Source organism: Andrena cerasifolii, chromosome 13 (genome assembly GCF_050908995.1).
Source record: "Andrena cerasifolii isolate SP2316 chromosome 13, iyAndCera1_principal, whole genome shotgun sequence".
Lineage (NCBI taxonomy): Eukaryota > Metazoa > Arthropoda > Insecta > Hymenoptera > Andrenidae > Andrena > Andrena cerasifolii.
Window position 1 is genome coordinate 6,952,809 of NC_135130.1, and position 24,080 is coordinate 6,976,888.

Sequence of the window (24,080 nt, forward strand, 5' to 3'; positions counted from 1 at the left end):
CGGGAACGTAAATCTATGCTTTGAAGAGCGTTTTTGGCCGCCGCTCTCTGCCCCTCCCCCGACCCCCCCGCGCCGAGTCTGCGAGCGCGACATCAAAGAGGAACACGCGCGTGTGCGTTCCGCGCGGAAAAGAGACGGCGCGAAAGCACAGGTGCATATCGTCGTCGTCGTTCGTTTGCGGCCTGTTACTTCTCGGGGCAGACTGCGAAACGCGAGGTAGACACGGGCTGCAGGGAAATGGGCTGGGGCGAGGGGGTTGGAAGGCAGGTCGGGGGAAGTGAGAAGATTGGAGGAGGGGAAGTTTAGGGGTGGAGATTAGAAAGTGAGGAAGGACTGTGCTTTATTATTTTTCGGGGAATGTTGAAGGGGTTGGGTGGGATGCTTTTGGGGGTTGGAGGGGATAATAGCTAATAAATAATAATATGCTTCATGGGATAATCAAAAATTGTTAGTGTGCTTGGTAGAATTCTGATAGATTGTTGGGGGCTGTCGTTAATTACGTAAGGGTAATTTTGGCAATTTCTTACCCCTTCCCTCTCTCCCCTCCCAGCATAATAAACCGTAAGATTTGATATTGCAATCCCCTGCTTACGTAATATTTTTTAAACTGAATTTTTTCAGTTATTAAAATTCTTTTAAAGGTTTATATAATTCGCTTAACTCGGTTTCGGGAAATTTAAACTAAAACTACTTTTCTGGAACATTAACCCTTAGTATCGTGATTTTTCTATTTTACTCAGAAAAAATTCTTATCGCTCCATTTTCGTCCACACTGCATGGTAAAAATAAGCAAAGAATGCTTAGTATAACAATTTTTTATATAAATGAAAAAAAATATGGATATAACACCAATGTTAAACCATGCATAAAGGTACCTATTATAATATTAAGCCAATGGGCTTTGCAGAATGTTACACTAGTGTTACATACATTATTATGTTCGACATGAAATTTATTCACTAAGGAAATCCGAAATAATTGAGACAAAAATTAGCATTTACCTGGTATTTTCAGTGGCCCTGGCGAAATTAAGAGTTGCAATCAACAATACGAGACAGCGTATCACAGTAGCATTTCTACGGATGTATTTCTGCCCTAAGGACACTTGTTACACGTGGTAATAGTAAAGTAACGCTTTAAAGTTCACGAAGAAGCCTCCAAATGGCTCGCATGATTTTTTCAAATCGTGTAACGCGGGTGGTACACAAAGATACTAAGGGTTAATAGCTTATAAATAATAATAATATGTTTCATGGGGTAATCAAAAATTGTTAGTGTGCTTGGTAGAATTGAATAATCAACTTTTATTGGAGTTAAAAAATTTGGCGATACTAAGATCCTTTTTACTTTCCAGACAAAATACTGCTGGTCGATTGTGAGGACTAGTCGACAGGAATTTGAAGAGAGGATTCACCACCTGAGTCTGAATTTGGAACCTGCTACACTTTGGAATCCGTGGCTGTGGGATCTTAAATATCGTCGCCTGTGAAAGACAGAAGACCGTATCTGGTGCCCGACTGGATTTTCTGTGAAGAATGCGCAGCAACATTTTCCCGAGGCATCATCGACGATGAGGACTCTCCACTAGACGAAGAACACTTGGAGCGCTGTGTCGTAAGAAAAAGAAGCCTCTCAAAGCAAGAACAAAGCTCACTTCAGAAGCAAGATTAATGGGATTCTCAGTTTCAGATACTTTCAATGGCCACGCGATAGAAAAGACACCACTTCCAAGCCGCCGTTTTCTGACGAACTCTGAAGGAAGAAACTCCGGCCGAACGTGATTCACCCCCTCCTGCGGTTGAAAGTCAAATTTCTGCAATTAAATTAAACGGCAAGTTTTTCGACTCGTCGACGAATAAAATCCCAACGAAATCCCAATGAAAATAGTTGACGCACGAAGAAAGTCCAGAAGGGATCCGCGAAGGGAAACTCTAAGAAAAACTTGAGGAAGGTATACCAGAAGCTAAGAACCGAGAGGATTCAAAGAAAACAAAGAGGAAATGAGCCCGAAGGAGAATTGAAAGAGACCACAAAGTTTTGGACAAGTCCGAAATAAAAGAGGAATCTGCAGTCTAAAGAAATCTTCAAGAAGCTTAAATGAGGGAGAGATTTCAAAGGAACTTAAAATAAGAAGGCAAGGGGCACAAGAGGAGCCTGCGAGCCAAACAGAACTCTCTCAGAGCTGCACCGCAACAAGTAAAAGAAAACAGAGAAGCACAGAGTAAAAGGTTACAAAAAGGTCCCTGAAAAAAGTAAAATTCTTTAAGAAGACCACAGCAACACCAACCCCACTGTTCCCCAAAGTCCTGCATGAATAACAGCAACACCTAAGCGAAGCTTCCCTTGAAGAGGACTTGGATGATCGTCGAGTACCGCGAGATCTTCAGAATCCTCCCAAAGATCGTGGGAACTCGCGACAGGTAGAAATCGGACGACGATAAATTCGACAGGGTGGCGCGAGTAGATCCGCCCGGGGGTTGGAAGCGAAAGGGAGAGCGGAAGAGCGTCTTCTGTCGCGCGGACAAATCCCCGCGGACGCGCGAATGAATTGAAAGAAACACGGGCGAACAAAAGGAACGCTCGTGGGCGCTGATAAACTGTGAGTAATGGGGACGCAAATTGCGCGGGTGAGGCGTCACGTGGCAAACGAACGACTGACGCAAATTCTCCTTGGTGCAGCGCGGATGCACGAGGGCGGCTGCTCGCAGAGCGAGGTGCGTTCGACGGCATCGTTTCCGCGGTGCGATCGAGGTGGATGCGCCCCGGGAGAGGCTTCGCAGATTTTTCCGGAAATCCGATGGGGACTGGTGGCTCCTTCGGACTTGTGAGCAGGAGTTTCGAGAAGGGGTGAGAGATTTCGGGGAAGAGCTTCGAGGAAGCCCGATCAGTTTAGGAAAGATGAAAGAAAATAGAAAAGAGAGCGTAGTGGGACACAAACAAAGAAACCTTTGAGACACTGTAACGGAATAACTAGCAAAACAGGACCTGAAAGGGTCTAATGGCGCGCTGTGCGACCAGTTGGAAGGAAGATGAGTAGCAGAAAATCTCAGCGACAGATCTGAAGAGTAATTCTTAGAAACAGAAGAAACACAGAACACTCGCAACTCAGTTGCTTCGTACAACGAGGGACCTTAAGCAATTCAGGGGCCACGAGCCCACATCAAATTAAGCACCACTCGAGTCCCTCTCCCGCCTCCTAATGGCGCCATACAATTCACCGCGTTCGCGGCCGTCGAGTGAAAGTAAAAAGGCCATCAAAGAGCTTACAGTTGATCGTAAAATTGCCAGAAGCTGGGCGATATAGAAGTCCAAGTGGAAACGGGCCCGCAGGTTTCAAGGAGGATGCGCACCTCCCTTCTGCAAGGGTGAATCGAAGTTCGAACTATGCCGCGAAATTCTGACTGTCCGCCGACCTCGACGAAGTGAACAAGTGGATTTTTATAATCGCGTCGCTCTGCCGTGCTGATAAAAATGATGGCGGGCACCGGGGTGAGCGTAGGTGGCGCTGGGATGCTGAGGACCAGGCGCAGGGACGTGAGCGTGAAACCAAACAGAAAACTCGACAGGAAGTCCTCCAGGGGGATGATCTACGAGAACGAGGAGCTCAGGCTGAGGACTATTCACATCAATGCTGAAGTCGAGCAAGGTACAAATATTTCTTAATTACTCGAAGCTTTTTAGTGGTGCCTAGTGTTGAACCCTCGCAATTAGAGGGCTCGTGATTTCTGAGGGTGTATTTTAGGCGGCTTAGTTTAGGCCCCACTTCTTATTTGGAAGTGAGATAGTGGAGCAATGGAATATCAGAAGCAGGCTTCTCAAAATTTTTAATTTCACTCTGTATTTTTAATTTCACTCTGTATTTTTAATTTCACTCTGCTTAGCTAGTTGGTAGGTACTTAGTTTAGGCCCCACTTCTTATTTGGAAGTGAGATAGTGGAGCAATGGAATATCAGAAGCAGGCTTCTCAAAATTTTTAATTTCACTCTGTATTTTTAATTTCACTCTGTATTTTTAATTTCACTCTGCTTAGCTAGTTGGTAGGTACTTAGTTTAGGCCCCACTTCTTATTCTGAAGTGAGATAGTGGAGCAATGGAATATCAGAAGCAGGCTTCTCAAAAATTTTAATTTTAATCTGTATTTTTAATTTCACTCTGTATTTTTAATTTCACTCTGTATTTTTAATTTCACTCTGCTTAGCTAGTTGGTAGGTACTTAGAGTTTGCAGGAGTTTACATGGTAAATTTCTACATTTTTTTTAGTACTAACTGTGCACTTTGGAACGATATGGAAATATGAATATATTTGGGGGAAGGCTAGGGATCTGTCGCTAGGGAATTCGGGAGGTTGAGGTTGCCAGGCCTGGCCAGTCCAGTTCTTTCTAACCCGCAAATAGACGCCAACCTGCACTAGATCCCTGCTTCCAATCCGCTGGAAACTATTTTCGAAACTTGGCCAAACGCGCCAAGTTTTGCCCGGCCGGCAGTTCTCGAGCCACGCAGTTCTCCGATGCTCCAGCTTTCGATTGCGAATTTTACGATGCACTTTCTCGTCAACCCGCGACAATTATTTACTATGGGCGCCATTGATCCTCGGGAGCACGGTGTAGGGTAAGATCCACGCTCACCAGAGGGCAGAGAAGAGGGGAACAGAGATCGCGATTTCGAGTGCAGGAAGGGCAAGATTTCGGTGGTGGCTGGTTTCTTTTTAAACCTTCGGAAGTGTAGCTTTTTTTTTAAAAATGGAGACGGGTGAAGAAAGTTTGACAATTGTTCTAATGGAGTTGCTTCACCTCTTTGGCCAGTTGTTTCGGAGATCCTAATGATGGTGAGTATCGATGATGGTAAAGGAGGATTTTTTTAGAGATCAATCTCATTTAGGGAGGTTTTGGAATAATATGCTGGTGTTTGTTTAAACAGAATTTTGGAAGACTAAATAATATTTAGGCCGTGTGAAAATATGATCTTCGCAAAGGAAGAGCACATTTTAATTTAAAATTTTTGTAGATTAGTATTTGCGTAGGTAAGATCAAGGGTGTCTTTTAAATTAAAGTGATAATGCGTTCCAATGATAGGTATAGTGTAGATTTTATTATACTATAGTTGTTAGAAGGAGATTTAAAATCAATAGAGATCAAAAGAATCAAAAACGTGTTGAATATTCTATCTACAGAAAAGTGAAAGTATTTTTCTTAAAATTTCAAAGTATAATTCCCAAATATTCTTTAATAAGAATTCGTGGGGGGGAAATAGTGGCAACCTTGCGCAGAAAATTAAGGAAGAGGACCAAATCCAGAAGAATGAATACCAATACTAAATTAAAATAATGTAAAAAGATTCAAAAACTCCCTCGAATTTTATGACTGCGACATCGTAAAGAACGCCGAGGAAGGGGTAGGAGGGCCGAAATGGTGGAGAACTAGGGGACGATAATAGAAGCGTTTAGAACGCACCTGAATATTATTCCAGGGGCGAGGAAACGCGGAAAGCCGGTGATTTTCTGAAAATTTGTTTATCCCAGTAGCCAAGAAAAGCTTTGTTTTGGCAGCCATTCTCGCCCACGGCTCGCTTCTTCCCTTCAAGCTCTAGAAACCCAGATGTCGTCTCTACACGGATTCTCGAAAAGCCTCCGCGGCGTCTAGGAGCCCGTGAAAATGTGTTTCGAAAGTCAAAACAGTCTCGACGTGGGTGTGAAATGTTGATATTGCACGGGGCATATTAAAGCGCCACGGAGCTCGATGGATTTCGACAGTGGATCGATCTCAAAGCAAACTGTCGGATAATCCTGGGCTCATAATTCCCTTTGTGCGATGATCACTTACAGAATGCACCGGGAATGAAACCCCACTGATTTAAAAAAAAAAAACATAAGAAATTTAGAAGGTGCGCGTAAATTTTCTGAAAATTAATTTCCCTAATTTTTAGCTGTAAAGTCAATTTAAAAGATGGAATTTTGAGAGAATAATTGGGGGAACATAAGTTAAAATTATTATATATGAAAATTCTTTTAGTTCTTTGGATCACTGTGATGGGAATTATAAATTCATTTTGAAATGATTTGATCGATGGTAATTTTACTTGGCAAAGTTTTCTACGTTCAACTGCTAGGAAGAGCTGCAGTTCACCCCTAGAATCCATTCTTCAACCCCTTCCGGAGGCAGAAATACCGAGACAATTAAATCAACCCGCGAGAAAAAGCGGCAAAAACAGCAACATTTCGTTAGTTACGGGGACGCTTTTTCCCTGAGCTTTTGACAGACGTGACAGGGGTGCAGTGACAGATTAAAGGACAATCTGAAGGGAAAAAGTGTCTGGCCGTACGAGTAGAATGTGAATGTCTGTGTCCAGCCACTGGACGCTCGAATTAGTCTGGCGCAAATCACTTTCCAAGTAGAGATCTCATAGACCCTTCTCTCTTTCAAAAATTCTACAGGCGCCCTCATAATTACGAAAAGCAAAGTATCGTCACTGTGAAATTCCTTCGCGACGAAGTCTGTGCTCGATTAAAATAATACCTAGGTATCAAGAGGGAAAAGTAAAATAGTGACCTTCAAAAGTAGTTATTTTTGAAATGGTAAATTTTGATTTCGTATATTTTGGAATGGTAAATTTTAAGATCCTACATTTTGAAACGGTAAATCTTAAAATGGTAAATTTTGAAATGGTAAATTTTGAAACGGTAAATCTTAAAATGGTAAATTTTGAAATGGTAAATTTTGAAGTAGTAAATTTAGAAATGGTAAACTTTGAAATGGTAAATCTTCTAATGGTAAATTTTAAAATCCTAAATTTCGAAATGGTAAATTTTAAATTGGTAAATTTTGAAACGGTAAACTTTAAATTGGTAAATTTTGAAACGGTAAACTTTGAAATGGTAAATATTCTAACGGTAAATTTTAAAATCCTACATTTTGAAACGGTAAATCTTAAAACGGTAAATTTTGAAATAGTAAATTTTAAAATCGTAAATTTCGGAACGGTAAACTTTGAAATGGTAAATTTTGAAGCAGTAAGTTTTAAAATGATAAATAAAGTAAGCGAAGATTTTCAGTATATTTTTTTTCACCCACAGCGACGTTGGCACTTACGATCTCTGCACTATCTTACGGCAGCTCCAGAAACTAAAATAAATTGTTCCAGCACCACTGCGCTTACCACAATCTTCAGCATGTAATTTACCTATTTTTTCACTAAAAAAAAAAATACCTTCTCATTTCTTTGTTACACACATCGTTTACTATTTCAACTTCTCCACTATCCACTAAGAATATATCGCTGCTGAACGTTCAATTGCTCGAGTATTCCAAGCTCATCTCCTCTATCCGAGCAAGTGAAATTTCTTTAAGCTGCTCGAAACAGTAGCACAGATATTCGAGCACCGGCCGCCGCTGGTTTCTTTCGAGTACCCGGACAATTAACTTCTTCAGGCTATCTCCACCTGCATCGACCCCGCAATTTCGAGGGTGCCTGTTTCCTCGGAAGCCAGACGCCACGTGCGTCACGCCAGATTATTTCCAGTCGTTTTTAAAACGCCTGACGGATCGCGCTTCGAAAGCAACGAATTCGTCACACGCACGAGTCACACACTTCCCTCTCTTCCAATTGGGGACCGAAGAAGAATCGACGCAAGAACCTTCCACCTTCCTCCGCTGTCTCTAATTGCTTCCAAGAAACTAAATTGCTAATAAAAAGAGGATTCCCTGAACGATCTTTACCCGCCTCTGAGAAACTTTCCCATATAATTCTCCAAATTACTCTGCGCGAAAAGAACCACCACCGTTTCAACCTCCACGCGGATGGCTCTAAAAATATGTCCCACGAGAAAGTCTCTGCAGAGCGTCTGAAAGGAAAACACATAAACCAGCGTCGGATGCTTTTTCAGAATTGCTTTTCCCCAGCAAGGCGCTTTCCCTGTTTACTCCTAAATGCCTGCTTGAGAGCAAGGCCGCCATTCAAAAATATCCCCAAAATCTAAGGATCCGTTCAGTCGGCTCTGAGACCCCCCTGAAGGGGCCCACTGTTCAGGAATCCCAGGCACCTTCGCCGTTTCCGTCGACACGTGACGAAAGAATCTGCCTCGAGGCAGACCCGGCACGCCACCAGCTACTACAAAAGATTTAAATAGTCAGGCGCGCGAGTTCGAAAGGAGAGGGCTGCCAGGCTTCGACAGTGTGTAGCCATCCGCCAACTAGTTTCGCCCGGCGACTCAAAACGACCAACATGCCGGGCCGTTTTATCGGAAACTCTTCCCCAGTGTACGGGTGGCGAGGAACCAACACCGCGACTTTCGAGCGAGAGCAGGTCGCAGGTAGCGTGGCCTGCAGCTGATCCACTGATCCCTCGGCGAGGATTCCGGCGATCGACGCCCGTGTTGTGCTGTCGAGGAAAGACTTCTTCAAGATGCATGGAAGTTACCCTTCGATGAAGAGATCAGCAGCGTGACTAGTTCGATCCAAAGTCAAGCCTCCCAGGATGATTTCTGGCCTCTGTTTACCTTCAACGCGGAACACCTGCAACTGGGGGATAGTTTCTGGACTCTGCGGCGATGTGATCGAATGGGTGCAAGTCTCGTGGTGGAGTGATAGACAGTATCTGTGAACACCACTGGTTTCGACACTTTGCAAGTGGAGATTTCTGTTCAACTTCGTCATGCTTCTGCTCTTCCTGAGTCTCTTATAAAACAGACTTTGGGAGCTGGTGATTGCTGCCCCCGAATCGCGAGCCTGCCATCGCCTTTCAATGCCACCCCCGCGCGAGCAGATTCCCAGGGAAATTAGAGCTGCAGTTGCCTGCTCCGATGGCGCGGAGGGAAGGAGGGCCAGTGGAGCAATGTTGGTCTAGTTTTTTGGAGCAGGCTCCCAAGATTTAGAGCGAGGACGCCCGAGCGTCACAAAGTAGCTCTGTTTCGACGTGGTGGAAAATGAATGGGTTGCACGTTGGCGGAGATCGCCGATCCATCAGCTAGCTCCCGCGCGGTCGCCCCGGATCCACGGGTTACGTTCTCGGAACCGACGTCCGGATGACGTTCAGGTGCGCCGTTGCCCGCGGCCTTATTTGTTGACGGACCGCCCCGGCCAGATTATTTAATGGCTCTCCGCGGAATGACTCCGGCTAGATGTATCCCTGTGGGATGTAAATCAAGAGCGGTGCTGGCATACTTCGGGCCAGGACTCTAATTCACTGGCCTGGCGAGGTGCGTGGGTGAGCGCCGGGGAAGGGGGCAGTTTGGAATGGAGAGATGGACAGAGGACCACGATGCAGAGAAGAGAAAGGGGAAGAAGCAGAACGGAAGAGAAAGCGAGTAGGTTATGCAATTATTGGGGTTTCATGGGCTGCCGGGTGTTTAGACTCGTTCCGATGCGCGATGCATGAATTTCGATCGAATAGTCTAGTGGAATTAGGATCTGCCTACGCAATAAATCCTAGGAAGCAAAGTCCCCATCGGTCCGACTGCCGCTAAAAATTTTACAGAGGGTTAACAAAAATAAAAACAGGTTCTCGCGAATATCTCGTTATCTAGCAGTTTTAGGATAAAAATAGTTATTATGATATTTGTAGCTTGGGAAATTCTCTACAAAAAAGGTCCTATGAGTTTTTTCGTAGGAGTAACCATTTTCATGTATGTCGGGTTACCAAGTTTCAACCCCCATACTTTTGACGAGGGAAGATCTCGAACGCGGAAATTGTAAAAATTGTCAAACTCTGGGAATATGTAGGGGATGTCCTCCTGAGTACAACGCAATTTTGTTTGCTGCCCAAATTCACTCCAAAAGGGTGCAATTGACGCCTGAATTTTTTTCTACTTTGTATTATTACTCGCGATCTGTAGCAGAGAGAAAATAAGTGTTCAGGAAAAAGTTACTTCTTTTGATTAGGACTATCATTTGATAAATTATAGTTCTTACGGTTCTTACGGTTCACGAGTTATAACACAAAATCGAGAAAAAAAACACGGATTTTCAGAGGTCAATTTCACCCCCTAGCGTGAATTTGGGCAGCAAACAAAATTGTGTTGTACTCAGGAGGACATACCCTGCATATTTACAGAGTTTGATAATTTTTTGAATTTCCGGCTTAGAGATCTTCCCTTGTCAAAAATTAGAGGGTTGGAACTTGGTAATCCGATATACACGAAAATGATTACTCCTACAAAAAAACTCATACGACCTTTTTTGTAGAGAATTTCATATTCTATAAAATTCATAATAACTATTTTTGTCGTAGAACTGCTAGATAACGAGATATTCGTGAAAAACAGTTTTTATTTTTTTTAACTCTCTGTAAAATTTTTAGCAGCGGTCGAATCGATGTACGAACCAAATAACGGCTCATACCACAATTTAGCTGGCTGGGATTTACTCCGTAGGTTGAGCAGACTTCCGTCTAATTTCACTGGACCACAAGGGGGTCTGCAGTCGTTAATTTTACAGTGAACTTGAGGAAAAATTAATAGCTGGAAATTTAAGACAGAGAATTTTAATTGAATCTCGGTAACGGACGAGGAAGCTTGAGAATTTCCACGAAACACTGGGTCGCCAACATATGGGTCTTTGGGTATCTAAATGTGGCTCTTTTGAAGCTTGAAGGAATGGAAAAATTTGCAAAGTCTCCGTCACGTAATCTGAATTAATATACCTACTGTAAATTTGTATGTTTTATAAAAAGACAACTGGGATTTACTATTTAACCCTTAACTGGTAACGTCCCATTTTATTTTTTTCACATAAATGGTGACGTAGAGTCTCACAGACTCCTCTTTAATAATTTCACATTGCCAAGCCTAAATTTATTTTAACCATATACTGGAGTTCATTATACTTAAAAAGACACTTTCGCATGTTTTACTCAAAGCCCCTGAAAGTTGCCTCCATTTCACTACCTAATATTAAAACATTATATAAATAATTCTGCAAGAGCCTTTCAGACTCCGCGTCACCGAACAAGGGTTAAATAAATTTGTATAACCCCCTAATGAATTTTATCAAACTTGCATTAAAAATACTGTTATCCCTTCACCTCGGCTCCCCTAAAAATTAAACCCCGAGTGCGCCCTGCCGAAGAGTACGCATCTTTATGTTACAAAATTTCTATGGCTCTTCAAAAACTAAAGAATGTGCATCTTACGACTTTCTGGCCCTTCTTAAGTTCCAACTTTTCAACCTCCGACCCAGTACTTACTAACGATCATTAATATAAGTTCTTATTATCACTGCTAGTTTCTATTCTCTCAGAAGGCTTCCATTCCCCTTTGCCCACACTTCCGAGCAGGAACTTCGCAATTTCCACCCGAACGCCAGCGCCGACCGCTGCACCGCGGGGCCGTCTTATTAAAAACATTCCTTTCATTCGCGACGGAGAATCAAACGTTACAAATTCCTATCCGTTTCATTTCTCCGCGGACGCGCGACTCCCACGTTTATCCGTCAAAAGCTCGCGCTCGTTCCCCCCGCGGCGGTTCAAAGGAGAAAAAGAACCAGGGCGGGGAGAGCCGTCTGAACTAATTCGGAAAAACTGCTGGATACGCTTGAGACTGCAAGAAAACGGCTTTCATGCTCGGCGTAACGGTGCTCGCCTCGCGAAGACGCTTTATGGAAAAAGTTTTTAATATTCTCTCCTTCGTCCCCCGCCCCCCCGTACGCCCGCCCCTACCCATCTAGCCGAGGAAAAAACGAAGACACGATAATGACCACGGGGCACAGGTGGATATGATTTTCGCTGATAGAATCCACATGCTTTCCTCCGGGAAAGATATCATTTGCTCGCGGGAGAAACAAGGGGTGGTGGAAAGAGAATTTCCTGCCGGGAGAATGAAAAGCCCGCCCTCCGCGGAGGGAAAGGAATGAATCCTCGTATTATCCGGCTTGTTTCGCGATATTAAAATCCCGAGGTGGATCTCGCGACCCTCTTTCCCGCGCGCACTGCTTTCCCGCAGTTTGCAATTTTTGTTCCAATTCTTCAATGGCTGCTTGGAGGCTCGCGGTGGTACTTGGGTGGTTACCGTCGAGGAACAGCCGCGCTGGGACGATTTCCTTTTTAATTCAAAGAGGTTTCGGTCGAGTTCTTTTTTCCACAGCGTACTTGGAGCTAACGTTGCTACCTAATCGGGTCTTAATTTGGTAATCGGGAAATGTGGAAATTGCAGCCTGATAGGTGCTCGTGGAAAATGGTTCTCCCCTTTGCGGAGGAAGGGCAGAGGTAATTTGCTGTAATAAATTTGAATTAACACTGGTGTTCGTAGCTTCTTCTGATAATTGAAATATGTGGAAATTGTGTAACAGTGCGATGGGGTTCTTTTATTAAAATGATTTACCCTTTCACGGGGGTGGGTCTTAGGTGTTTTCTTTTATTGAATTAAGTGCTGCTGCGGGTTCTCGAAGGAGGAGGTTCGTGTGTTCCAAATTATAGTGTAATATACTCGACACTGTTTTTTACCGACCAGTCACGCGAAAAGTTAGAAGAAATTCTAACTATAAAGTAAATAGTGTATCATTCCGATGAATAAATGGCACGAAGAAGACGGAGTATTGTTTCAAATTTAAGAATCAATAAGTAAGTGACGATTCAGAGCGACAAACTTTATCTTTAAAAAAATATGTCGCAATAAATTAGCCCTCGTTAGAAATTATCTAACTTTAAATTTGTATTCAAATTATTTCCTCTGCGTTATTTAATTTTTACACGATTTTTAAGAAGATCGTGCATGCCCTCTCTTGGGCATTTATTTTTCAATTAAAATACACATAATTATATATTCGGCGAAACATAATGTCGAGTTAAAAAAAATGGTTTACACTTTTGTGGGATCTTGGGATAGGAAATCTGCAGTGAAATCTGATTGCAATTACTGCTTGCTGATCGAAGCTGCTGCTAGCTATTTTTCCAGCAATTCCCAAACTGAAATCTTCTACTGCATTTAACTCGAGCTTCCACCGGGGTTTTTGGTACTCTATATTTTTATATCGGTTTATTATTAGAACACTTTCTCTACGTCGCTGCCCCGACGCTTGCAAAGATCCCCGGACGATTTTCTACGCCGCACAATGAACAACTAGTAACGGAAGCAATCCATAAAGCTTCTCGGAGTTTATCGCGATACATTAAAAGCTCGAGCAAATTCAATTCGGCCGAGGCTTATCAAGCGAAGCTATTAATGTAACTAATGCAGCCCCCCCGAGTGGTTTCCGTATCTCCAGTTTCTGATTGATTTGCGACTCCCCTGTGCTTTTTACATCTCGCTGCTCGAGCTACCTAAAACCGTGCCTGGAGAATTCTGCGGAAACATCGGCCAACAGGATTCCTCCGAGCGGGTCACGTCGCAATTGCGTTTAAACTTCTAACGCGATTATGCGTTGGAATTAACTTTATCGGAGCTTATTAAGCGGGGGTACTGATAATAGTTGCGCGCGCGCATTAAGCGAAATTTGGTTTCATTCGAAGGGAAGCTGCGCGATCTTTACGTGGCTTGACGGGGGTTTAATTTACTGAAAGACGAGGCAATGGATTTTCTCTGATTCGTGTTTGTATGATTATTAAGTTTCATGACTTGAGCTTAGCATTTGGAGATTAGAGTTAGGAATTTCAAATGTAAGAGTACTGTAGAATAATTGGACACTTACTGAGTTTACCTCGTCCATTCAATATACCTCTAGACAGTTTCAATTGTTGCTAATAAATAAATTTGGTTAAAATATTCTACATAGTCCTTACCTTCAAATACCTACATGCTGTTAACTAGGGTTTATGTAAAAACCGACTTTTGAAAAAGGCGGTTTTCGAATTACAATATTCCCAAAAAATCGGTTTTCGAATTTTCACAAAAAAATATACTTAAAATAGAAAATAAATATTTGTACTTATTTTAAAAAATTTCAGTTGTTTTTAATATTTATGGAATTACAAAAAAAATAACAAAATAAAGTATTCTCTATCTATACAAAGACAAATAAAAAAAAATAACTAAAATCCGCACGAAATATAAATTATAAATCTTTATTTCATTTAGTATTTTCTTCCGAAAATATGAACTCATCAAGATTTATTTCGCAGTAAATTGTTACCTACTACAATATGTTTGCTTCCGAGGCGATTTCAGGTAAAAATCTAAACGTTTTTAATTAAATAATTAATCCTAGTATATGAAACCTTTTCTTTTAAATTTAAAACCCGGTTTTCGAATTTTACAAACTTATAAAAAAATCGATTTTTAAAAACCAACAAACCCTACTGTTAACTTCATAAAGAACGTCAGCTCAAAATTTCCTCTCCCCAATTCTTTACACAGATCTACAGACAATTTAAACAATCAACCACAGGAATAATTACAGCCGAGAAAAATGTATAATACGAATCTAGAATTACTATCGCAGTACCCTGTATCAAGTGTCAGGAAAAGGCAAAACTTTCAACCGCATTTTCTCCCCAACTAATGAACCACACCCCCCCAAAACATTTCACAAATTATTACACATCCCGTGCCAAATTCGAGCCAAATCGGTGACTCGAATCCCGCGCCCCAACCCCGCTTGCAATTGCGAAAGTTTCGCGAGTCAACTCGTTTTGCCTACACGTGAAATTTTCCAACGACTCAGATTCACTCGTCTTGCTGAGCTCGCGGGGCGAAATAACAGAAGTTTCGCGCGGAAACGCGCGATATATCGGCCGCGCTTTCGCGCGATCCACCGCGGGCTCCCTGGACTTGTAGTAGCGTTGCGAAAGCACGTGACTGCACCAGCAAAATTAGCATACGGGAAAGCGATACGGCGCCGCGATCGCCGTAGACGCTGGTTGACAACAGGGCGACAATGAACCGCTCCTGAAGAGGAGGCTCCGCAGCTTCAGGAAGCAGCTTCTGGCGCGCTGGACCCACGAGAGGCCTCCTCCGTCCCCTCGGCACGCGGGGGAGCACAAAGTGGCTCGAATTCGACGGATGCAGGACAGTGAGTAGTGGCAGCGATTCAGCGGGCTTGCTTCTCGGAAGACTTCTCGGGTCTTCCAGGGTGGGGGCGAATCTGGTCGAGTTAATTCGATATCGAGCGGAGGGAATTCGAGTTTGGGGAAGTGCATTTGGATCGACGAGTGCCTGGGTATTAAATCGAAGTGGTGCTACAGTGCTGAGAGTTCTCATTGAACTTTAAAAAATTCAAAGCTGGCAAAATTCGTGGCTTTCAATCATTGAAGGGGAATTTTTTAATTTATATTTCAGTGCAAGTAGCGATCTAAATCTCTCTTTTGCCAAGGTAGCGGAATATGGCTTTCCCATTCGACAAAGAATTCCGCGAATTTTCCTTAAATCAATTCGCAGAGTTGTAAGCGAGAGTGCGGAGTAGTTTTTAAAGCAGTGCAAAAACGAATGCCAGCAGGGTTGCAGGGACGTGCAACGTGTTTGCACCTCCGGGCAACAAATCCGAGGGATCTGCTTCTAAAAAATTTACCTACCAAGGTAGAGTTGCCACGCGTCTCGCAGTGTTTGATTAGGTTCCGTTAATTATTCTGGGGGGACCCGGCTCGACGCGGTAAAGTCTTTGTAGTCCTGTGCAGAAGCACGCTGTAATCTTGCCAACAGCGGGGTGACGTTATAATATTATAACGGCGACTAAATTTAGTGACAATGCGAGCGGGTTTTTCTCTCTAACGCGTTTAGTCATCGCACTGCAAGTGGCTGAATTGCAGGGGACTTACGAATCTCGCACGAACCCGTCCAATTATTTTTAAACTACTGTCGTCACGTGTACCTCATCGAGACACTTCAAGTAGGGGATTCGAAGCAATTTTCTTTGGCCAATTAGGCAAGCGATTGCGTAATGTTATTAACGTCACCGAAGGGTTACATATTAATCGACGAGTTCCCCAATTATCCGATTATTTACCAAATCCACTGGCCACCGCCGAACATCGATAATAACCGTTTAATTAGCCTGGCTGAATACTCCAAGGAATAAGCATGTTAATCGATGAATTCTTCAATGAACCAACCGCTCATCAAACTTCCAATTAACCACTCATCAACCAACTTCCACGCAATCAATTACCCTTAACAAGCTTTGAAAGCGGCTAGGTACCTCGTCCTATGAATATTCTAAGCAGCCAGGCATCAATCCACGATCCTTCGGAAAAACCACGCACTCATCAATAACTCTTAAACGAATCTCTGCAACCCACTCGCCGAGCGACATCAAAGAATAAATTATCCCCCATCGAACTTCAAACCTGATCTATCTGCTAGGCTTTTCAATTCTCCGGAAAGTAATTATTTACCTTGCAAAGCACACACTGTCAGAAGCCAAGCTGAGGACAAATCTCCCCTCCTTGAAGAATAATCTACAGCCCTTGGAAATGTATTCGCGACATGAGAATGGTTGTACTAATTTTCTGCTCCGACCGGGGAACTTTACCGGAGCGAAAGGTGTCGTTTCCACGGTGGTCCTCGTTGGTCCGCGAAAAACCACCGAAACTCGTTGACGGAGCCGATGCTCGAACGGCGGGCGCTTCGCGACCCTTTTGCCAGTCTTTTGAATTCGCGGCGGATCGCGCGTCGAGCGTAAAACCGCGGGGCTCTTTCACGAGACACGCGGGGCGGAAACGCGAAAGCAAGCACCCTGCAGAGTGGAAACGTTGTCTCTGGCTGGCCGTTTTCAGGGCGATGGTTTCGCGCGCCCCAAAGCGACTCCAAGACGGACAAACGGATGCACTTTGTGCATCCGAAGCCGCGCTTCGCTCGTGCGCCCCGCGAAATCTCGCTGACGAATACGCGCGCGTGGCAACTGGGCTGCAAATCCGTTGATTTCTCTTAACGAAGGACCCTCGTTTTCGAGGTTCCTATAAAATGGAGGCTTTGGTTTCGTCGTTTAATTGAAAGGAGAGGAACTGGATTTTTGTTGGGGGATATTGGCGCGAATTTAAATGACACTTGAAATTAATGATATAGGGGAGGGTGGTTTGGAAGTACAATGCTGGGGTTGGTGGAATGCTATTTGATCAAAGTCGACTTCGAAAGTCCTATATAGAGTAAAATTTTCTTATATCAAGTAAAATACTTTTATATGGAGTAAAATTTTCTTATATAGATTAAAATATGAATATATAGAGTAGAGATTGGTTATATTAAGTGAAATTTGATTCTGTACAGTAGAATTTGATTATATAGAGAAAAACTTCCTTATAAAAAACAAATTTTTTATATATACAGTAAAAATTTAAGTTAAAGTTAATTTAGAGTTAAATTTTTTTTTATGTAAAGTAAAATATTTTTATACCCAGTAAAATTTTCTTATGCAGAGTAAAATATTTTTATATGGAGTAAAATTTTCTTATATAGATTAAAATATGAATATATAGAGTAAATATTGGTTATATTAAGTGAAATTTGATTCTATACAGTAGAATTTGATTATATAGAGAAAAACTTCCTTATAAAAAACAAATTTTTTATATATACAGTAAAAATTTAAGTTAAAGTTAATTTAGAGTTAAAATTTGCGTGTGTAGAGTAAAATTTTCTTATATAGAGTAAATTTTTTCTTATGTAAAGTAAAATATTTTTATACCCAGTAAAATTTTCTTATGCAGAGTAAAATATTTTTATATGGAGTAAAATTGTCTTATGTAGAGTAAAATATGCTTCTATAGAGTAAAATTTTTCTTGTGTACAGTAAAATTTGTTTCTACAGAGTAAAATTATCACATATACCTAAAGTAAAATTTGCTGATATAAAATATATTTTTTTTTTATATAGAGTAAACACTTTTCTTTGTTTAAACCAAAACATTATACCTCCCGCTTTGGGCGTACTGAATCCTTTACTGGGATTTCCACTCTTGTTAATAAAACAGAGAGGACTTTATTTTCTTGATATTACAATTCCTGCTTTTAAGAAAGAGTCACGGAAAATAATTAATTACTGATATGACTCTGCACTGTACATTGACTTCTATCGGGCTTGCTACCAAAATGTATTAACTTTGTATAAAAGCGCTCTTCCATACAAAGAATTATAAAAAGATTTCTTACATCGAAGTGTACGGGAGTAAGAGTAGCTCCTGCACGAAATTAAAGGGGCAGCAGACAGCAAAGAACTGAATAAAAATGTGCAAACCTCTGCAGCAGATGTGACTGCTTCGTCGAAAATCGCCGCGTCCCACTGTTTTCGCCTCTCGGTGCGACAATTTCGTTATCGCTCGCTTTCACGGGGAAACAGCTGCTATAAATTACCAAGTGGGAGGGGGGGAGGGGGCCTCTCTATTATCATCCCCTGAGTGCATTAAGCCTGCCAAAGTTCCAGGTGAATTTGAAATCGACCTTCCTCTATTATTTTCCAGCGGCAAATTATTTCGTCGCGTAGCCTTTCGCGTTCGAACTTGCAAATAAACTTTCTCGCCTAAATGCACCCGGAAGCTCGGGGGGAAATCCAATGGGAAGCCCTTCTCAATCCCCGGCGAGCACGCAGCCGTCGCTGTTGCGAATCGACGCCGAGTGAATTATCGTCATATCCAACCACTCGAATTGCCAATAGAATCGAGCCTGACTTATTCCAAGGCTCGTGCAATTTTCAAACCAACGGCGGGGGTGATTCCGGGTGGAACTTGGGCTGCTGTGAATATGGAAGACTCTCAGATTTCAAAATTAAAATTTGAACCGTTGGGGGTCGATAATTTATTTGACAAGTAATTGTAATACTAGGAACACCATTTCTCAGATTAGATAATTATTACATTTACCAAGTGGAAGAGGTGTACTACTCAGAATCCAAGTTCTACCGAACTCTATTTCAAGCAAAGTAATCTGGTTTGCTTAGATTTCAGAAATGAAGCTCGAATTACCATGGCAAGTGGGTACTTTAATATGTAAGTGCAATACTGGGAACCTAATCTCTCAGATTAGAAAGTAATTATCGCAGTTATCAAGTGGAAGAGGTTCTGCTGAACCCTCTTCCAAGTAGAATAATAAACTTTCCTCAGACTTTAGAATTGCAGCTTGGATTGCCATAACTAGCAAGTTCGTTGATACCGAATTCAATCAGTAGTAATATTAGCAGTATCATTTCTCAGTTTGCAAAGTGATATATACTACTAGCTGATAGTCCGTCCAGTCAAGGACCTATACTACTAAAAATCCCAACTCCACTCAACGCCCCTTCCAAGTAGAATCACCTGGCCATAGTCAGCCACCCGTTTCCCCGAATCCCACTCTCAATCTTCACAACTAGGAAGCCCCCACTAACCGATGGCACCGTCGAAAACACCAGCTCCAGGTCCAGAAATCCATTTCCTTTGTATCAGATACTTTATCGCCGCTTCGACTGCACCTGCGAGAAGCGCAGCCACCGCCGACAGACATAGGCGTAGCCGGCCACGTCGAAATAAGAGATCGTTGTTTATCGTTCCGAGTAGCAGGCTTCGAGGTATTCCTGCACGCGCGAGTTTTACGGCCACTAGAGCTCTGACACTAAATTATCGCCGGCACGACTGTACACGGTGTCCTGCTAGAAAGTGTCAATGATTTATCGACCAACTTCGTCTCAAGCTACGAGCAAAAGACACCGTTCCACCAAAAAGGATAAGGAAGATAAGCTCGCAGGCTCTACAAGATTCATCTTCGAAATCCAATCGCCTTCCGCGCAAACGACATCCTTGTACCTCCAACGGGCGAAGAATGAGTCGATTGTCCCCAGAAATCACACTTCCCATTCATCGTTCGTGGAATTTCCTCCGTCGATGAAAGGAGCGCTGGATAAAGCGGGTTAATCATCGCTCGGGGGCGACGAGTTGATTAACGCTGGTTATAAATACGAAAGGCAATCTGCCTTATGGTAATCGGCTCCTCGAGATTCCTCGCCGCTCACCACCGACCACTTGGACTCCTTCCCTTGATCGCGATAATTCGCGCGGGATATTCCGCGTGATCTAATTCTGGCCGCTGGCAGACGGTGTCACGTTCGATCACCGGCTTGCAAGCTTGTAGATCGGGCTTTTAATTAACCGGTGGACAGTCTGGTCCATCGAGTTTTACTGGACAAGTCGATCGCGTTCACGCGGGTGCAGCTTCGGGGCTGATTTTCTCTTTGGAGCATCGTCAGGGTGGAGGAGCTTCCAAGGAAGGCAAGTTTTCGAAGCGATAATAATTTTTTTTTTGAAAATAGATGTGGAGGTTGGGAGAGGGAAATAAGAAACTTGGAGGGAATTGGAGTGTGTGACTGAAGATTCATAAATACATTGACTTCGAAAATACCAATTCCAGCAATGATCCAACTAGTTAGGTACTCTAATACACTACTTACCTATTACTTTTAAGGGAATACTTTAATCTTCGGAAATTTATTTAACAAAAATTGTAAGTTTATACTATCTGGCGTTTTACCTGCATGTTAAGGTATGCTTGAAGTAATACTCAGAATTTTTTTCAACTTTTTTATCGCACATGTACATAGATATAGTCGACGGCGCAAGGTTCTCTAAAAAAATTATTTTCCCACGGGCGATGTTGTGGGAACTATTCTAGTCATCTAAAATGGAAAAACTGAGGTTTATTTTCTTTATTAAGTTTGTCGCTATGGTTGGAACCACGGACGAGTCTCTATCTTGTGTAAAATTAGTTTTACAGACAGCAGCTAAATTTATTGACAAAATTTCAGCATTTCTTTCAAAATGCTGTGATTCTGCAACTTTTTATTCTTAGGGGGCCTCCGTGGTTCCAATCATAGCGACAAACACAATAAAGAAAATAAACCTTAGTTTCTCCATTTCGGACGACTAGAACAGTTCCCACACCCCCTTAACCGCGGGCGAAATTATTTTTCGTTGCCAGTATGTCTGTCGATTTTTAGACGTTAATAATAAAATTTAAAAATTTGAAGAATTTCAACCGCAAAAAATCGCATTTTTCCGCAACTATTTTTTCAACTACAAATTTCATCAGATCAAAATTTACATTTCTAGAAAAACCCTATTAGAGTATCGCGGATGTACAATTATCACTCAAAAGTAAAAAGATTAAAAAATACGAAAATGGTAACATGTGACCAATTTCTGAATAAGTATAAGAAGGTGTGCTCACGAAGGGTTAAAACTACTTCCTAATTTCCATTTTCCAAAATTCACCCCCTCCTTTACCACCGCCCTCAGACCCCGCATCCCACGCTTTAAAAAAGCTCATCAACTAATAATCTTCAAAGAAAAAAGAGCGAAGCCGCTCCCTAGGATCTACGAGAGATTGCCTCCAGCAGCACCAACCTCGTTAATATCGCGGTACGCGTAAATATGCCGGGCAAACAGGCGCGAACTTTTCGCCACGGGTTCAATCAGACCGGGGGGGGGAGAGGGTAGGGGCAGGGGTGGGGCTTACGCGATTTCTTGTTGCCGGCTCAAAGGGGAAACAGCCCGCGGCCGTTTTCGTGGTGTTCGTTCGAACGGGGCGCAATTTCTATTTTTCAAAGGGCCAGCACACCGGGAGGAGCCGATGAAAACTTGGCGAAACCAAATATGCCGCGGCGCGCTTTGATCAGCTTCTTCCCGAGGAACACCCGAGGTCCCCTACTTTTTCCATCGAGCACGTCAATCTGCCCGGTTAATGTACGTCGTCTCTGTTTATGTACCTCTTCCTGGCGAGCGGGGAAAACATTTTCTTGCCGGAGAAACGATTAATATCGGGGCACGAGGCGGCGGAGGGGTGCGAGTTGTAATTTATTTTCCACCTTCCTACGCGAAGTTAAAAAGAGAGGGCCACCTCTCGTCGGTGCTTTGGGAGGCTTCACGTTTGTTGGGGATGGTAATGGGGTTTCGTGTTGCGGCGAGCATGTGGCTTCTTCGCTGCTTTTGGAATTGTGACGCGAGGGGGTGGGGAATTGTTGGGCCCCACGGTTTCGCGAATATGCGCATCCAGGGGTCATTTTGATGGAAGAGTAAGAGGAAGTGATTGGGAATGGGGGAGTTACAAATTGGATATAGAATTTGAAGATGTACCAGCTTCGAATATTATAAAAACCTAGTTTTTTAATAAGAAGAAGGTTAGAGGATCGAAAAATAACAAATACGTGCTTTTTTATTTTGGTCCGTTTGCGTATTCAGGGGATGAAAGCACCCCTCAAAGTTCGTAAGAAGAGGTGCATAGAAGTTCCTATTGTTAGTTCAAAGAATTTTGTAACATTGGTTGAATAAAACTTGATGCAAACAATGTTATAATATTCTTTAAACTGACAATAGGAATTTTTGTACCTCTTCTTATGAACTTTGAGGGGTGATTTCACCCCCTAAATATGCACACCGGTCAAAATAAAAAAACACGTATTTGTTATATTTGAGCTTTTGAGTTATTTTTAAGCTCTCCTTGTAAGTGTTCGTTCGTCATTTCTTTATCAACCGAAATACAAGAAATAAATAAATATTCAATTAAACAGCCCTAGTGACGCAGCAAAATATTTGCACCACCTCCTCCTTCATCCCCTTCCAAACAACCCGACAGGCCCCAAATTAAATAAACCCCCTAACTACTAGTATCTGAAAATGATGCTGTCCACTTCCAGCAGGTGTTATCGCTAACCAAGGGTTACATGCCACGAGGGATATTAAAAATTGCAAAAGTCAGAGGGGGAGGATTCGACGAGGACGGCTATTTGTCGCGACTCGTAATGCCCTTAAATATCATCACCAGGGTGGACGAGATATCAACTAATTCCCCCAGTCGCCGTCCTGTGAAAAAGAGGAAAAGCACGCTGTGAGATAGAGGCGCGAGCTTTAATAGGATCCAAATAGCCGTCGGTGTCCGGGCGGAAAATCCGAATTTATGAACCTACGGAAGGATTTAATTTATTTAAATTTCCTAGCGTCGGGCCCCCGCGAATTTAATCCTGATTTACCACATGGCTTTTCTTGTTACACACGTGCGAGAGGCGAGCAGCTTAAGCGGCCTGTTATCACGCGGCTGCTTATAAAGCGCGCTCGCGTGGCCACTAAAGGCGGGTTCACATGTGTCAGTGCCGCGACGATTCCGTCAGTGTTAGCGGCGAAAAATATCGTTTTCCTTGTTTTAAATGCAGGCAGTTCACCCTCGTCAGTCACTCACGCTGGCATTGAACCGTCAAGAAACTGATATGTGCATCCGGCTTAACGATCGTGGAAATGAACGCTAGCGTTCTCGATGGTAGGAATTGAATTGCATTGGATTGCAGGGTTCAGATTTGAATGGTGGATTCAGTTGGGGATTCAAATTGGGAGTTGGTAGGGTTAAAGGTATTGCGATGATAAAATAATAGGGGTAGTTTGGGGTCCCTTAGACCCTGGAACAGAAGCAGTAGTGTAGAACTGCGGACTTGGTGAATTCTGAGGAATCTCTGCACTTGGGTTCTGGGGAATTTACATTTCGAGCTATTTGCCCCATTTGGATGAACTTTGAGCATAGATACTTGAACCTCGAATAGTATTGGCTAAAGTTATAGAGTGTTTAAAAGGAGGCACACTTCAATTCGCTAAAAGCAGGCCAGTCGAAAACCCTTTTCATAGCCCATGATCAAGGCAATCCAATCTCACTCACCATTTCATTTGTCCTTTCAAACGGAACTGAAAGGAGCCCAGCAGAGGTATCTCCGAACAAAAAGACAGCCGCGAATTCCAACAATCGCGAGTTCCTGCCAAACAAACGCACCTCCCTTGCACTTCCTTTGCAGCGTCGACGTAGGAACTCCACATTAATCACGGCGAGGAGGCAGACAGAAGGAAGACAGACTGCGAGTCCAGCTAATCGGTCTCCTAATCTCCAGTTTCGCTGGACGATCGATCAAAAAACGCGGCCGAGACGCGTGTCCGAGGAGGAGGGGGCCCGTCGGGCGCCATTTTTCATTTGCCTCGCGCCAGTCAAGCCTTTCGTCGGCCAGATTAGGCGCTGAAACTTTATTCGTATCTCTACGGTTAAGTAATTGGAAGGTCTGGGGCCAGGGTGATTTATCACCCATACTCCTCGACGCAACGGAAGACGAAGGGTTAGAGGCCAGAGATTGTTGCCGGGGCTTGACCAGTGATCGATGGTTCCGATAGATGCGCCGGGCAGACCGCTCTTTGCCAGGCTGGCGTCGTGATTAAGTGATTCCAGCGTGAGA

At 43.0% G+C, this 24,080-nt stretch overlaps 2 protein-coding genes across 10 annotated transcripts in view; one reads left to right on the top strand and one right to left on the bottom strand.

Annotated features, from left to right (window-relative positions):
- LOC143375828 (uncharacterized) overlaps positions 1 to 24,080 on the top strand; it is a 193,134-nt gene that overhangs the window by 164,711 nt on the left and 4,343 nt on the right. For 4 of the 8 annotated variants that reach the window (XM_076825344.1, XM_076825342.1, XM_076825346.1 and 1 more), the window contains 2 exons: positions 1,355 to 1,614; positions 1,684 to 3,646. In XM_076825344.1, coding sequence (XP_076681459.1) covers positions 3,472 to 3,646 — 175 coding nt within the window. In that variant the 5' untranslated portion in view covers positions 1,355 to 1,614; positions 1,684 to 3,471. Of the gene's footprint in view, positions 1 to 1,354; positions 1,615 to 1,683; positions 3,647 to 4,459; positions 4,826 to 8,416; positions 9,299 to 14,777; positions 14,934 to 24,080 lie in introns of those variants that run through there. The other 4 variants (XM_076825343.1, XM_076825349.1, XM_076825347.1 and 1 more) reach the window with 4 other exon arrangements.
- Positions 1 to 24,080, bottom strand: part of Ror (tyrosine-protein kinase transmembrane receptor Ror) — a 244,867-nt gene that overhangs the window by 162,612 nt on the left and 58,175 nt on the right. The window lies entirely within an intron of this gene.